The 17,933-nt window shown below is 36.9% G+C and overlaps 2 protein-coding genes across 2 annotated transcripts in view; one reads left to right on the top strand and one right to left on the bottom strand.

Moving 5' to 3' along the window:
- FBXO11 (F-box protein 11) overlaps positions 1 to 11,613 on the top strand; it is a 45,422-nt gene extending 33,809 nt beyond the window's left edge. The window contains exons 9-11 of the mRNA XM_083118807.1: positions 2,470 to 2,688; positions 5,726 to 5,933; positions 10,009 to 11,613. Of these exons, the coding sequence (XP_082974933.1) occupies positions 2,470 to 2,688; positions 5,726 to 5,933; positions 10,009 to 10,138 (557 nt within the window). The 3' untranslated portion in view covers positions 10,139 to 11,613. The remainder of the gene's footprint in view (positions 1 to 2,469; positions 2,689 to 5,725; positions 5,934 to 10,008) is intronic.
- Positions 11,614 to 16,390: 4,777 nt separating this feature from the next.
- LOC145985143 (2-oxoadipate dehydrogenase complex component E1) overlaps positions 16,391 to 17,933 on the bottom strand; it is a 66,671-nt gene continuing 65,128 nt past the window's right edge. Inside the window, exons 18-19 of the mRNA XM_083118806.1 lie at positions 17,682 to 17,767; positions 16,391 to 16,631 (exon numbers count right to left, since the gene is read on the bottom strand). Coding sequence (XP_082974932.1) covers positions 16,524 to 16,631; positions 17,682 to 17,767 — 194 coding nt within the window. The 3' untranslated portion in view covers positions 16,391 to 16,523. The remainder of the gene's footprint in view (positions 16,632 to 17,681; positions 17,768 to 17,933) is intronic.

Raw genomic sequence — 17,933 nt, 5'->3', positions numbered from 1 at the left:
CAGCACTCGACAATTCTGTCTTTCAAATGTTCCATATCACGATTTTTTACAGAATAGACCAGTGATGTCACGTGGATTCACAGATAATAATCGAGGGGTCAGGTCCAGCAAGTGTGGTGGCCATTCCACAGGCCCCCTGCGACCTATCCACTGATTGGGAAAGTGGATGTTCAGATAGTCCCTAATATTGTGACCAAAATGCGGGGGAGTGCCGTCATGTTGAAAGAACTCAGGGAAACTGCCATCCTTGATCATGAGAGATGGAAACACTTTTGTATCCAGTAAGTTCAAATAATCCTCATCATTGAGGGTATCGTCAATGAAAAAAGATCCTACCACATGGGTTCCCCGTATGCCACACCATACCATCACTTTTGAACGGAGGACTGTCCCAGATGTATCCACCCAATGAGGATTTGATTCAGACCAGTATCTCATGTTTTGTCTGTTCACTTCCCCATTGAGATAAAAATTTGCTTCATCACTGAACAACACTTTGTGAGGGAAGGTAGGGTCTTGTAACACCTTATAGAACATTTCTTCTGCAAATTCAACCCTGCGATCAGGATCATCCTCACTCAGGTGTTGAAGCAACTGGATCTTGTATGGATGCCATTTGGGCCTTTTCAGGATCCTCATAATGGAAGCATGAATCACCAGTAACAGCAGCATGACTATGGGTATTACGGTGCGGACTCAACGTAACTGCCACCAACACAGCTGTTGATGTCGCTTCATCTGTGGCGTGTTTGCAACAGATCCAGTCTCTCTGAACTTAGTGATCAGTTTCCGCACAGTGCTGTCAACAATGGGAGCTCATTCTGGATGGTGCTGATTGAACTCATCGGCTATGACTTTCAAGCTTCTTTCCCCACGCATCAGGATGATTTCCACACGTTCTGCTTGTGTGAGCTCCATTTCTTAGTGCACCTGCAACAGTGAGAGAAACCGTTGAAAACACTTCAACACACTTTAGCATGAACATGAATAAAGTTTTGCAAAGAATGCTACCATCATGTTTGTGTACCATCATGTTTGTGAGCTTTTTCCAGTGTAATTTCATGTGTCCCATGCCTAGGTTCCCATTAAAAAAAAAGTGATCTCGATCCAAGATGGCAGCTTTCAAGATGACAACCATATTTCAAAAGCGGTTCGGTAGGTTTTCCCCATCCTCAAAGTACATGTACACATATCAAATTTCAATAACCGCAAGCATTTTGGTTTTATTCGGCCCGTTCCGCACTTTTGGACTACCCTGTAGATTGTAAAATGTATTACTCTACTAGTGTAGTACTTCACCAGTAGTAGTAGTGTTACAACTGTACAAATTTTATGTGATACTAATTCAATACTTTATCATCCCCACCCCCAAATGGATTACACAATACAGTGGAACCTTGATTTTACGGTTTTCAGGGGACCAAGCCGAAAAACCTTAAAATGCGGGAAAATGTAAAATCGAGGAAAATTTTATAACATTTTGCTATGTTGGGACCATCAAGATTGAATGTATAATGCGGGAAAATGTAAAATCGAAGAACGTAAAATCGGGGTTCCACTGTACTAGAAAAATGTAATAAGTGCCAATAAATACCTTAGTCTATTAGTAAGCTGGGTAAATATTGTAGGCACTATGCATAGATATACTGTTTTATTGTTGACAACTGATTTTGGAACCATGAACTAAATAGGGTTCAAACAGGGGTGGATGGGAAGTCTTAAAATGGGGCATTCCATGTAAAAGTGCCCCTGAATCTCAATTTTTAAAATTAAATACAATGGTGTAACTATTCTATATTGTGAGTGAACGATCTAAAATCGTCTTTTTGATAAAAATTCAAGTATTATACATGATTTAGTTAGAAAGTAAAAGGTATTAATTTATTTTAACTTTTTAATTTACTTGTGTTTTCTATTGTGTCCCACCCGTGACACCAAAAAGAAATTAATTTCTCCTTTGACTTATGTTTCCCCCTCAACTCCACTAGAATATTCAAAGGTTAATTACCTTATTTCTTGGTCTTAAATAATTTATTTTTCATCATTTGACAATTCACAGAAATTAAAATAAATTTATTTTTAAGTGAAGAGGCAGTGTTTCGTCTGTCCCACCCGTGACACAAAATTGATCACTTACAGCTACAAATATGGATATGTATTTTAAGGGTATTTATGTTTAACGAACAGTGCTAATTTTGATATTTCATTACACCGAAAGTGTAACAAAAATGTTGCCTAACTATCAGTAGAATAATTACTTTAATATAAAAAATGTAGTCCGCGTGTCCCACCCCTGACAATGGAATGCCCCAAATATATTTTAGGGGGAATTTTTTTAAAATCTATTTTCAGCAGCTTCTGAGGGCTGCTGCACCAGGGAGTTTCCTTCTTTTTATTATTGCTAGTATGCATCATATGTTTCTAACAGTTTTTCCCCGCATAAGATGTAAAATTGTCCTTGCATTTCAGGTATTTTGGAGGAGAATGATATCTTTCGCAATGCACAAGCCGGTGTTCTCATATCTACCCAAAGCCATCCTATATTGAGGCGGAACAGAATATTCGATGGTCATGCTGCTGGTGTTGAGATTACGAATAATGCCACTGCAACGTTGGAGTATAATCAAATCTTCAACAACAGATTTGGTGGTCTCTGTCTGGCAAGTGGTGTACAACCCATAGTAAGAGGTATGTATGAAGTCACTTTAAATAGATGAACATCATGATATATACCAAGTTGGTCTTGGTCAAGCACAGGGTTGTTAAAGATCCAGGAACCTATAAATTGTAATGGGTTCTATTGGGTTCCGCTGCAGGACCGGAACCTTTTTTCTCGCACAATATAAATTCGGTCCAAGTTACGTATTGTTTCATTGAAAATAGGTTCCTGGATCAAATTTAAATTGATCTGATGAAAAGGTTCCTGGACCGTATTTAAATTGATCCAGAAAGAAAGGTTCCTGACCGTATTTAAATTCATCTTGAAAAAAGGTCCCTGGATCAAATTGAAATACTTTATACATAAAAAGTTTCTTTATGGCCTAGAGCCCATTTACACTTGCTGATTTTCTCTTCCGGACGGGGATTGAAATTATTTACAATTCCTGGAAATTAACAACCCTGGGATTGTTAAAGATCCATAAATTCATACATTCTAATGGTTTCTATTTGCTTCCGTAACAGGACGAGAACCTTTTTTCTTGCACAATTTAAATTAGATCCAAGTTGAGTTTTGTTTAATTGAAAAATACATTCCTGGATCGTATTTAAATTGATCTGGTGAAAAGGTTCCTGGACCGAATTGAAATACTTTACAGATAAAAAGGTTTTGTACGGTCCAGAACCCATTTACGCTTACTGATTTTCTCTCCTGGACCGGAATTGAATTTATTTAAAATTCCTTGACCTTTAAGAACCCTGGTGAAGCACTCATATTTAATTCTTAACAGTCGACCTGGTGTCCTGGGTTCGAAACCTTGCCTGAGCATGAGTGACCCTTCATCATATTCTAACTCATCCTCAGCTTTGCAATTAGTCAAAAGTGGCAGAAAATCAAAGTAAAATAAACAAAATCAATCCATTAATTACCATATTTATGGGTGCACACCCTGGTTTATGATTGGGAAAGACGACAAACCATTACATCTCGTATATAATGTGCAGTACAATTTAGGTTCAAGAAATGGATTTCTTAGTTGTAGGTCATAAAGCTGTTGCTATGCCGATCAAGAGGGAATGAGATCATACCAATTTTAAAATATGATATTATGAACCTCTAAACTCTTGACTAACACTGCAAGTGAAATTGGTTAGCTGCAATTGGTAAAAAGCCAAAATTTCCATTTTTTTGCAAAAAAGCTGTCTTTTTGTCGTAAAAAAAACTTGCATTAAGAAACCTGGCTTTTTTGCAACTCTATTCTGTAGTAGACAAAAGGGAGATGAAAATTATGTTATAGATTTGCACTGCTCAAGAAGCTATTTTCTATTATTTCTTGTCTGACAAATACAGCTGATATACATACATCTTGTGTGACGGGAGGTACATTCTTTGAATTCTACCAGAACACTGCTGCTTTTGTTGGTGTTGCAAAAGATTCTGTTCCGAAATGAAAAATCATGGGAGATGGCCATTTTACTTTTTAGTGTTATTACGTGCATAATGTGCACCAGAGTTTTGGGGGCAAAATGTTGGAAAAAAGTGTGCATTATACATGAGTATAATTGTAATTCCTATCTATGCAAAGTCAATATTCATGGAAAATTTCAAACCATGCTGAAGGGTTAATTTAGTGATTGCAACAGCTTGTACTTCTGGACTACATACAAAGTCTATAATTTATGTCAATCACCTCAACAATATCTTCTGGTAACTTACTTTATTCTTCCAAGCAAAATCCACCAATAGTGATTATCTGCTTTCCTTTTGTGTGTTTTTTCCATGGTATTGCAATATTCCTATTATTAACCTTTTCTACCTGCAGGCTTTGGGTGTATTGTAGTCTGCATTTTTCATTTGTTGTCTCAGCATAAAATGTCTATTGTGCTGTCCCTGAATCTAGTAAATAAATTCAAGTAATTTGCATACATGAGCCTTAAGTACAACCTCTGACAATAAAGTTCGGTGAATGATCCTGAATATCGAAAGTAGATGAATTCTTAATGAAACCTACCTTACTGTCCTTCGAAGTAGTCCCCTCCCATGGCTATGCACCGTTGAGAACGGCTGTACATGTCCTGGAAACTTTTAGAAAAGTCTTCTTTCGGGAAGGTGTTCAAGACCCTCGTCACGTTCCGTTGGATGTCCGGAATATCCTCAAATCTCTGACCTTTCAAAGCGATTTTGAGGCGTGGGAAGAGAAAGATATCTGGAGGATTCAGATCTGGCAAGTATGGTGGATGGTCAATGTGCACCAACCCCCTCTTAGCCAGAAACTGTCGGACGATAGTGGCTGTGTGAGAGCAAGCATTGTCGTGTACGAGAAACCATGAACCTTGTGAGTACTGGGGTTGTACCTGTCCATGAACCTTGTTGTGAGTACTGGGGTTGTACCTGTCATAGACGTTTTATGAAACGCCCCAGAATTTCAACATACCTAGCAGCATTCATTGTGTTACCTCCGGTAGGAATTCCTTGTAGATCATGCCATCACTGTCAAAGAAAGTGATGAGCATCGTCTTGATGCGTGATTTTTCCACCTTGACCCGACGGGTGATGCAGGAGAATGCCATTCCATGCTTTGGCATTTCGTTTCAGGGTTGTACCTCACACACCAGCTCTCATCCTTTCTTTGGCTGTCTTTCCCAGCTTAAAACAAAAGTGTAAATTCATTTTACTGCGATCACTGACTTGGGTCTCACAGAACCGGACGCGCTAACAGGGAGCTGGCAAAACACGTGCCACACGTGCCGTTGACTCACAACTAAACAACTCCTGTGTCTCACTGTTGCTACTTGTGCACGGCGGCTCGTTCCACCAGTGTTGCCAAGTCAAGCACAGCACCTTCATTCACCGTACTTTCTTGTCGGAGGCTGTACACACATAAATGTAATTGTCTTCTTTATGTAAAAGAATTGTGACTGTTCTCAGTTAATATTCTTTGGAAAGAATTATTATTATTATGTTTACTTATGAAGCGGGCAGTTAAGAATGAGAAGAGTGTATTGCATTGGTATCTGACACTAGTCAGTGTGGATAATCAGTTAATGTGCATGTTTTTATTTACAGGGAATAGAATTTTCAACAACCAAGATGCAGTTGAGAAAGCAGTGGCAAATGGACAATGTCTGTATAAGATCTCAAGTTATACTTCCTTTCCAATGCATGATTTCTACCGTTGTCAAACATGCAACACGACAGATCGAAATGCGATTTGTGTAAACTGCATTAAAACATGTCATGCAGGACATGACGTGGAATTTATAAGACATGATAGGTAAGGAGACCTTCATTTGTATTTGTTATGAAGTGTGGAGGGAGGGGGTGAGTCATTGTGACCCGCTGAGAATTCAGATTCCAAATACTTTTGCACACAAAACACTACTGTATCCATGTGGCTTGTGGAACAGGTCACTTCAGGCAATGAAAGCAGTTGTCCTGTGAAGTTAACAAGTTCCAATTACGTGAAACAAACAACATGTTTTCGTGTAATATTTAACCATGTTTTCCACACAAGAACAGGAATATTTACTTACTTTTTTTTTATCTTCTTTTTGACGTAGGATTCCTCATGATTCTTTTTAATTTAAAATTTTGTTCACATTTATTCAGTAGTCTTTAATGAACTTCAATCATTTGAATAGTGTAGAAGAATTTAAATTTGATTTAATTTCTTTGTAAGCAAAACATTACAAAGTGGACTGATATTTGCAATGTACCTGGAAAAGTCAGTGATTCTACTTTGCAAAATTAGCAAAGAAATAAGTACATTTGAGACATGAAGAGAGGAAGGGTAAATTTTCCAATCAGTAAAGTTCCTCATATCAATGTCTGCAAAATTACAGTTTTCTAAGTTGTTTTTTTTTTGTATGCAGTAAAATTCCAGCTTTAAGTTTTTCAGGGTACCAAGGTAAAATCGGGGTTCCACCATATTCACTTTCAGAAAATCCAGGATATCTGCTTTAAGGTGGTGAAACAGAACTTTTATAGAACCTGCAAACCTTCTGCAAATGTTTGTTTTGCTTGCCACAGTGAAGAAAAACCTAAATGAAGATGACACAGATAGAAAAAATAATAATAAACATTTTTGAGTAATTTACTAATAAAGTTACCCATGATGGAAACATTAAAATTGAACAATGGGCAAGCAACCACTCTTCGGTGATGGATTGGCCCTAAAGTAAATTGATATGTAATGTTGAAAATATGGTGAAACCTCGATTGTACATTCTAGGATTTTATTTTTCTGCATTATACGTTCAGTGTTCATGGAGAAAAATGCTAGGAAGTTTTCCCGCATTTGAAGTCTTTTCATTTTAGGATAAAATTTAAGTATAATTCCCAGTTTTCAAGTTGAATTTCCAAAAATTCAAGGGTACAAGCTGTTTTCTCAATTTTAACCTTACATATTATTGCCTCTCATCCCCCCCCCCCCACAAATATATTAACAATATAAAGGGTCTGTGTGGTTGCAGTGTACCCAAATATTCTAATTCAATCCATAGGGAGACAAATTTATGGTAAATAAAAACTGAGGAGAGCGGTACATAAAATGTTAGGTCAGCGGTATATACCAGCGGTGAAAAAAAAAAAATTGGCACACACTTTTTCATTATGAGAGGAAACAACATACAAAAGAGCTATAAATTGATAAACTACTTCATTTTTATATACTGTACACATACACAAGTACTTAGCTGTCCAACCAGGAAGAAAACATCAACACAAAATCACTTCATTTCTAAATTGCATATCTCAAGTGATTTATTCATTGTATGTATTTAAAGGATATCCTTGCTGTCCAACAAATAAAATAATCACTACTGCACATACACAAACACATGTTGAAAATCACATGATGATAAACAAAATTCATTCATGACAACACAAATGACCCCATTGTTTATCTTGACGTGCGGGAACAGACTAATCTTATCGCTGCTACAGCTAGCAAGTTCAATGATACTGGAAGTTGAGTAGACATTCGGGGGGAAGAAAGGAATGAAGCTTGACAGGGAGCGAAGTTTTCAAAATCCAAATTTTCAGCGTCTTCCTGATGTGATTGAAGATAAAACGTTCTTCAGCTGAAAGTGGTAGGAAGCTTTAGGCAAATGTATCGTTACAAACAGACAGTTTACGCGCTCAACCTCGATTGCCGGTTTTTGCGTGTTTTCTACTTGATGATATTTCACGGTTATTTTGTGAAAAAGCGCTCATTTCGTGGAAAAGCACACAGTTCGCATTACTTCGCGAATAAAACTCATGGTCATGGATATTTGATCATTGGGGGTGCAGAATGTTCAAAATTGCATATTTTTTTCACATTTCGCGATTTCGCGCATCGCGAAAATTCAATGTCCCTATCAGTCCAATTAAACTGTACATATTTTTAAAATAGTTAATTGAAGGTGCGGAGTTTACATTTGCCATAAACACAAGTCACAAATGTTGCGGGATATACTAATCTATGAAAAATTGTTAATTGTATAAGAATTTCAAACTCACATTTACCTAATCAACTTCAAGATATACTTTGCAATAATCTTCAGTCTGTCAGGTAGACTCTTCTGCAATAAAAATCAAGGTTTCTCTGTAATTTTAACCTTTTGTGTCCCAAGCGTCTCGATCGAGATGCTGTGTCAAGGTCGTAGTTTTTACGTTATAACTTTTCTATTTTTGGCTAGAATTTCGATTTTTTTATATATATTGTTCCTAACACATGTATTTAACAGAAATATTTTTTGCATTTTTTTTTGTCTTCATGAAAATGGAGGGGGAAAGGCGGGAAAAGGGACTTCTCTTTTGCGTCTCTTTTCAAGGTCAAATTGTTGTTCTAAAGCAATGCTTTTCACTCCCTCCTGTTAACTGCATTCGAAGGAAGCTTGTTTATCAGTATCCGATGTCAAAATGAAAGTTTTCCGTGAGGGCGTAAGCAGGGGGAGGGGGAGGGGAGGGGGAAGATTGGTTGTTGAATCTGCGTTGTGAGAATGGAATTTCGAAGCACGCTGAAGGAAACCTTTGTTTTTTAGCACAAGTGTCCACAAGTTGCAACAGGGGTTACCCTGCATTATCTAAAAATAGAATTTCAAGCAGCTGCAAGAATTCACGCTCATTTTTCACTGCGTTCTAGCTTTTCGTCTGTGAATGTTGTGGGTAGGTGTCGTTTTGTGCCCAAGTGCGAGGACATTTTTTGGGTGGTGACAATTTTTTAAAATAATTTTTTGGGGTTTTCTCCCTTCCCCCTCCATATATAGCCAAATTTGCATAAATTTTGCATTTTGACATTTTTTTTTTGGGGGTGGGACAATTTTTTTTTAAGAAAAGTATTTTTGAGAGGATTTCCCCCTCTCTCCCTCCATATGTACGCCGAATGTGCATAAATTATATATCGTCTGAATGTGTGATTCATTCTGCGTACAACGGTATATCTTTCATATCTCTAGGGCATTTAGTTTCTGAGCTATAGTCATTTCAATGTAACTCTGCATTTTGAAGCTTGAATCAGTGGTGTGCCGACCATTCCTTTTGGGGGTACAACTCAAGTTACATTGGTCATGATAATAATGCAAATATTTTTGTGTTCCTTACATGTCAGCGATAATTTCTATGTGCATTTTGAAATTTTCATATCCTTTTTTCGAGGGGACGGGGGGAGAGCCCCATTTTTTAAAAAAGTATTTTCAGGGGATTTCCCCCCTTTCCCCCTCCATATATACGCCGAATGTGCATAAATTATATATCTTCTGAATCTGTGATTCATTCTGCGTACAACGGTATATGGTTCATATCTCCAGGGCAAATAGTCTCTGAGCTAAAGTCATTTCAAGGTACCGCTGCATTTTGAAACTTGAATCAGTGGCGTGCCGACCATTCCTTTTGGGGGTACAACTCAAGTTACATTGGTCATATGATAATAATGCAAATATTTTTGTGTTCCTTACATGTCAGCGATAATTTCTATGTGCATTTTGAACTTTTCATATCCTTTTTTTCGGGGGGGGGGCGAGGAGGGGGAGAAACTCCATTTTAAAAAAAAAGTATTTTCAGATTTCCCCCCTTTCCCCCTCCATATATATGCCAAATGTGCATAAATTATATATCTTCTGAATCTGTGATTCATTCTGCGTACAACGGTATATCACTCATCTCTCTAGGGCAATTAGTCTCCGATCTACACTCATTTAATTGAAACTCTGCATTTTGCTCATAATCGGCTCGGGACAGAGAGGCTTACATGTGAAAATTGCCTTGGGACTCAAAAGATCCATCATTGACTTCTGGGCCCTATTAATAAAGTAAATTGAATGTTACGTTAAGTTACGAAACTAAGTATTTGCTTTATTGTTCTGCAGGTTTTTCTGCGACTGTGGTGCAGGCACATTAAGTAACCAGTGTCAGCTACAAGGTGAACCAACTCAAGATACGGACACTTTATATGATTCAGCAGCACCAATGGAATCTCATACTCTGATGGTCAACTGAATCTATATAACACAAGACTTGTTAATATTTTAGGTGTGAAATTTAATTGTGTACGTGACGTGTTGCAACATGTGAATGATTTTTTTCCCCAATTTTTTACTGAGATTTAACAAGTGCTGATAAGAAACTTGACAAAAAAGAACCTAACAAGTGTATATGTGTGTGCATCCGTGTGTATGTGTCGTGTATATAAATATATATATAAATATAAATAAAATACTCAGACTGGAAGAGCTGGAAGATCTGAATAGTGTGAGCCCGAAGTATGTACAAATTAGGAAGTGTGTGTGCATAACTTTTTGTGTTTTGAGAACACTTTGGAAGATACTTTTTTTGACTGAAGTGTATATTTGATTTGAACTGAAACTTGCCTTGACGTGGCATTACTTTGATAATCTGCTGTGAAATAAGACTGTTTGAGTGACATTCAAAAAAGGCATGTGAATAGACATCGTATGTGTTGTGCTTTATTAAATAAGAAAAACTCCCCTGTATACCTCTTTCATCCACTATTGTGTAATGTGTTTCGAAATGTATTCAAGCAAATTGTTAAGAAATTTTATTTGAAAATCGCAACTAGTGACGCCAATCCTTAGAAGGAATTATTACAATGTTACAGAGAAAAGTGATTGTTAATTTATTGGACGTTTGTATACTTGTGTCAGACATATGAACTAATTGTCTATTGTGAAAAATTGTAGTAACGAAATCACTTGAGTGGCAGCATTCAATGCATAATTTGTTTATTATAAGTTTTTGTAGCTTTAAAAAATTGCCTTCCAAATCCATCCCGTTCCAAAGTAAAGGTTAACTCACATTGGGAAAAAACTAAGCATAATATTTTGTCTTTCTATATACTGTGTGCCATATTGTGTTGAAACTGCTTGTAAACATATTTGGTTGTTTTCATTAATGAATTACTAGGTAGTAAACAATTATAATGTAAATGCTCCAGTTTTCATATTTTTTTGGAAACAGGAAGGTATCAAATCAGCTGTCATGATGGTGAATTTTCTGTGCCGAACTTGCCACATTTTCACTTGGACATTTGTAAATTACTTTTAGAGCTGGTATCCCTCTTGTACTCAAGTTTTAAGGTCGCATTTTAAAATTTGATGACAAGTACACAATGTTGGTCAAGCATACCAAATACAATATTTTAGTGATAGTTTATGCTTTGCTCAATGCAGCATAATTTTGCTGCATTCTTTTCCAGCATTTCTGTGTTTCAAGAGTATTGGACTCCCCCAAGACATGACAGTAGTAATTACATAGTGCTGAGTAGTAGAACCTGTACTTAAAAACAAATTTTTAAGTGAGGTCTTAATGAGACAAGAGTGCAGCTGTTTTACTAACCAATTCTGAAAAAAACTGAAAAAATGTTATCCTTGTTGCGGACTACCTGCAGTTTTTATGTAGATAAATTTGCTGTAATTTCCAAAAATCCATCTAAAATACATTAACATTAAAAGTATTTGTGGATGTATTACATTTAATAGAAACCTCTAGAAATATTTATACTTGTACATCTGTAGAAATTTATCTTTTTCTTTATAGGCTTTCTAACTGACCCTCAACGATAGATAGTAATGTGTATGACATTTTTTTGTATTTAATAAAACTACGTGTGGATTCATCCACTGAGTTTCTAGTAAGGATAGTACAGAAATCTGTACTATATTGGTATTGGCTGATATAATCATAATCATGATGGTTGTGGTAAACGCGGTTTAAAATTACTTACGTGAAATTTAGAAAATTTCGCACTTCCGCATTGCACAGTTTAAGGGTTAAATCCTATTAATTTTGAAGATCCATTGTCTTCATTCACAAAAGGGTACGGCGTTTGAAGCTGGACAAACGCCGTACCCTTTTGTGAATGAAGACAATGGATCTTCAAAATTAATAGGATTTAACCCTTAAACTGTGCAATGTGAAAGTGCGAAATTTTCTAAATTTCACGTAAGTAATCATAATCAGTTTATTGGTCAATTTGCTGATAATATAATCAGTCTGATATATATCTACAAATAGGATGCAATGTAGTACATTTTTTTTGTTATTTTTACAATTAAGGTACAAATCACAATACCTATAATGTGCACCATCAATTTATAGGGAAAATCAACAAAAAATTATATATCTCAGCACAAGTTTGGTTCTAGAAATTGTTGGTTGTAAAACTGGAATATTATTCTGCATATACCATAGCATCAACAACCTTTCACTTTCGTAACCACCTAGGTTATTCTGTGGTAAAAGAGTGCGAGATAAGATAGGTAAGAGGACAAGTTATACTGCTGCTTTGAAATTTCATCCAAGCATGCTTTTCATGGGAATAGCTTGTTTATGACAGTTTCATGCATTTGAACATTTCCATGGCTCCCATGCGATGGTAGGTGCATTCTCATGCAAAATTATCTGATAGAAGGTGAAAAATTGTGAGAAACAACCATTTCACTTTCATACAAGAGTACATGTGGTTTCATGAGGTGTGTGCAGATCCTCTGATTAGGGGGGGGGGGCAAAAGCCTTGATAAAAGTTCAGTCAGGAAAGAAAAACCTCACTTTATCTCACTGTTTTTAGTTTCATTGCATTTGGTGTGTGTGTGTGTGTAGTGTAGTGCAGTGCAGTGCAGTGCAGCAATATAGGTGCACTATAACGAATAACTAAATTTTGTCTGAAATGTCCCGCGCTCCTTTTCATGTAAACATTTATGTTCATGCATTAACACAAAACTGATTAGCAGCAAGTCTGAAGTAAATTTCTCTGGTATTTTCAATGCATCACAGAAAACAACAAAATTGCAAGCGAAGCTAACGAAAAAAATTTCAGATCTAAATTTTGGCAAACCTAAAACAATATTGATTTAATATGGCACATCAAATATCATGTGGTGCCATGATACTGGTTGAAGATCTCCATGCTTGAAAGTAAGGAAGGAAAGCTTGGGAGGGAGACCGGCAGTTGGTAGGTAAGCCAAGGTCCTTCATGGGCTGTAGCGCAAAGGATTATTATTATTATTTCATTTAGATTGTTTGGGCACCCAGGCCCAATTCCCGCTGCCCCCTAGTTACGGCTATGAACTTAACAAGACTAAGAGAATCGGATATTGCGACCAAAACGAGCAAGAAGATTTTACAAAATATATTTTTATTTGTATAAAATTTTATATTTGGGGGGGGGCAGGGTGCTGCCCCTCTGTGCCCCCTGCAGGTACTCTTCGCTGTCGGGAAGAAATTATGCAAGAAAGACGTGAGTATCCTTTTGTCCTACTCCTCTTAGATTCTACTAGTCTTGCTTTCCTTTATTTCAATGTTTACCCCCGCTAGAATTGATTTCAGTCCAAGTTTGGGGAGGGGCAATACCCATTGCCCCCTTGTGGTTGCGCCACTGCACCCTCTTCCCCTGAAGTTGTTTTGAACTTTAATCAGCTTGAAAATACTTAATTTTCTTTAAGAGTATAATATCGTTTAATAAAGATTCTTCTACACTAAATTTGTAGGTGAAAGTATAATGATGTAGGAACATGGATGAATGCCAACCTAAAAAGTATATATTTCACACATATAATTTCATTTGTCACAGTAATGTAATTTACATTGATGCGATAGTTTCTAATTGAAGTGGTGTTTTTGAGGGGACAACACTATTATTGGGGTAATATGCCCCATGGAAAAATACCTTGTTTGTCCCTCATTGGAAAAAATCTGCGGACGTCAATGATTAGGGAGGCAAAGCCCCCCCCCCCCATGTGCACACCTATGGGAATTATTCCATGATTTTTTTTTTTTTTTTTTGCGAGAGCCAAAGATTAATATGCCACCGTAGTTGACCAATCTCCATACATGGTAGAATTACCGTATGTACGTGTGCGTGTATAATGCACACCCTGGTTTTTGATAGGGAAAAGTGACAAATTATTATATATAGTGCACAATACAATCCAGGTTCAAGAAATGGCTTTCTTAGTTGTAGGTCGTAAAGCTGTTGCTATGCCGATCAACAGTGAAGGACATCATTCCTATTCAATGAGTCACCTGTTGCTATGTGGACCAAGAGGAGAACATTACATTACAAAGTGAAAAATTGTAGCGCATGGCCTTGAAACATTTATAAGTGGTTTTGCTAATTTCCTCTTTAAAACTTCAGAAATATGTATTTTTTCTATGACTAACGATACATTTATAGGCGGCACATTCAGGACTCTCAAACTCACAGTTAGCAGCACAAGATTTCTTCCATTTACATACAAATAGGTCATATTATTTTGCCAGTATAGTGGAACCACAAGGAAAGAAACCTGCGCAGACCCCATCGCGCTGGCGGGTGGGGGAAAAAGACAGGAGGAAGAAGCCTTCAGATTCACCAACGTCAGTGTTGCCAGACCTATTGATTTCTCTGTAGGATTCCATAATAAACTATTGCTATGGCACCTCCGACGGCCAGCTCAAAAACACGTTTCCTGCTCATCTTTACTTGAACATGGAGGGGAGATGTGGAGTGGAACTCCACTCAGCCCTGAAAAGTGCTGTTTGAACTGTGAAATTATGTCAAACGCTACTCAATTGTGCTAGGACATTATTTTATTACTTTTACTACATTACTATTTTTAGATGGCTGTATTTTATCCCACCCTAAACTCTATTTTTATTTTAGTTATTTTACGTCGCTTTTGTGCCTCTACGGGTAAGTACGACAATATGGATGAATGAAAAACTGATGAAATGGATGAAGTGACAAACACAGTGAAACATCCTTGCCTTACGAGGTAGAAACACTGACTTCGTAGCGTGGGCAAATTATGTTATACATGTATGTGTTTGTAGGTGTGTGTGTGTGTATTTCTAGTAGATGGGGAGGATGGGTGGCACCCTAGCATAAGCGTTGCTATCTTGAATTATTGAGGAAGACATGCTAATTCACTAAATATATTTCACATACGTAATGCATTTTTTCATTATGGTGCAGGATGCATGCCCACCCCTATCGATAGCTGCACACGAACACCATCAGAAGGCAAATTGATTTGTTATTGTTAGCATTCGACTTGAAAGATTGTGGAAAATCGCTGACAACGAAAGGTGGCACGTTAGCTTCATCTGTGAACACAACTTTCTACCATTTCCTGTCATAAAAATTCCTCGCGATAATAGAGGCATCCCAACCCCTTGTGTCGATGCTGAGAAAGGGCAAATTTGAGGGTTTTCCACGCACCCTCTAACCGGAAAATGCGGAAGAGATGAAACATGTTGGTCGGTTCCTTCGGGCGGTTTACTTTCTTTTGTTTGAAACATGTCCACTCCTGAAATGGAGATCTTCGGTATATTTTCGCCAAACACAGGGTGCTGGGTTTAGCACCATTGTTACAAAAGGATCTGTGACGTTTACACCGTAAACAATGCGTGCCACTCCCCCTTGCCCCCCCCCCCAGTGCGCACAACTATGCCGCCCTTCCCCCCCCCCCCCAAGAACGTCGTTCATCCTCTTCTATTAGATCATCGGATTTTGTAGCAGAACTTCTGGTTTCCAAGGAACAATCTCCCGAATTTTTCAAATCTGACCTGGCAACACTGCCCCGAACACCGATAACGGCAGGGAAGTTGCGCGAACGCTTTGGACGGAAGGTTTTTTTCCTTGTGGTCGAGCTATAATACATTTTAATTATTTTCTTTTTCCTTATCTTTTTTCATACAAAGTACCATAAAAATCAGAACGTTCATTTTGTAATGAGTTTATTTCAACTGCATTGCAAATAAGTGTCGCCATTTTGAATGGAATACTGTTGCCATATTCATAAACTGCAGAATTCAAACTTTACAACGATATATAACATGATAGGGTTCCGTAAACATTAAAAAATTATTCCCTGCATAATATGCACCACACTTTTTCAGTGCAAAAACTTTGGAAAAAAGTGTGCATTATACATGAGTAAATACGGTATGTGGCTCTCCTTGTTGCATTAAACTAACACACTACAACATTTTCGACCTCCAATACATTGAGGGGTCATTTTAGACTGACCGTGGCCCCATGTTTTTACTATATTGTGTTGAGTTACTGTTGTTAGGTCTCCTCAGTCCTCTGAATCTTGCCTAGCACTAGTCGTCTTTTCTGAAATATTAATAGCTGACATGGACAGTCAGATGAAAATGGCCATCACTTAAGAGCATTTTTTTCAGCCTTTACCGATGAGTAAGTAGCCTAAAATGATATGGTTTACATTTAAAGAAAATTAAATATTGCCTAAACTTGTTTATTCAATAAAATTGACTGACAGAACATACATACATAAAAAATATATATAATTGTTTCTGTTCTACATAAAAATTCAAGTAGAAAAATTGGAATGTATCCTCAAGTGTTGAACCTCGAATGTGGTTAGCGTACCTGAAAGGGACTGTTAACCACATATTGTGCTTCTTCTTGATGTACCTGTGCTACTCCAACAGCAGGAGTTGCCAATGGTCTTCGTCCAGAGTATTTTAGCTGGAATAACAGTTGTATTAGATTGGATAAGATTAAAAGATAGTACACATGTGCACTTTTTGAGGTAATTGTAAAAGCATTGATACACTTATACTGGATGAGTTTTCCTGGAGAAGGGTTTTACCTCGTATCATGTGAGGCATAATCATTTTTATCAGATTTTCAGTTTCAAATACAAACCTATTTAACTTTTCCACTTTCAAAACACATCAGTGTAACTGACATTATGTACTAGGTTCATTGATGGTAAAAAAAAAAAAGGTAAAATTACTGTGACGAGGTGTCTTTTTTCATCATTATGGTCAGTTTCCAGTGTTTCACAGATGGAGATCGAACAAATATTACATGAAATTAAAAAATTAACACAATGAGAGAATATAGATAACATGAAATGAAATGGCTGAAAAATAAAATTTCTAGAGCCAGATTGTGCTCTCCCCCAGGTTCCATCATAGATGTATTTCCACCTTGCTGCACATAAAGTGAAACAAATGAAATATTGCTCACTCGTAATTTTTATTGATGTAATGATAAAATTAATAAGCCCTACGTTTGTAAGGTGAATCTGTAAATCCAAGTCTCTATTCAAAGCAAAACCTGCTGTAGTTGCCTAGTTATATACACTAATTAAGGAGGTTAATGAGCCATTTATGTTCTTCAAGGGACATTTGTAATATATTCGTAGATTATTGGTTATTGGTATCAATAAATTGTACATCAGTACTAACAAAAAATTATATTGGTACACCACTAGTATATATTGAAAATATGCATCTCTGAGTTAACTCAAAATAATCCACGAATTGGTTTAAAAAAAAATTATTTCATACTATTTGAATTTTTGTTGTTTTGTGTCACTTTTCTGCCATTTTTGGCTAATTGCAACAATGAGGATCAGTGATAATATGATGAAAGGCATTCACATAAAACATTCATGCCCAGGCTGGGACATGAACTTTGGTGGCAAGATAAAATAATGACCACTTAATGAGCTTGACCACCAAGATAGTTAGGTTTAAAAAGAAGTAAATTCAGCACACAATTACTTACCCTCAGCCCAAGTAAGTTTTCAAATCTTGGCCTCATGAACGTCCATGGTCCCATGTTTTGATGTTCCTCCTGGCTCCAAATGAAAGCTACAAAATAATTTACAACAAATCGTAAAGTTTAAATTTCAGAAGTTCCAAATTCCTAAAATATATACAGATTTTGCAAAATTACTACATTGATTTCATCTAGTCATCACAACTTGTATTAAAATCAGGTACACATACACCTATAATTTTCAGTCTGATGCTTACA

Source organism: Lepisma saccharinum, chromosome 3, assembly GCF_977018435.1.
Source record: "Lepisma saccharinum chromosome 3, izLepSacc3.1, whole genome shotgun sequence".
Classification (NCBI taxonomy): Eukaryota; Metazoa; Arthropoda; class Insecta; order Zygentoma; family Lepismatidae; genus Lepisma; species Lepisma saccharinum.
The sequence above is the reverse complement of the archived record's forward strand: the minus strand, read 5'-3'. Positions and strand labels throughout refer to the sequence as shown.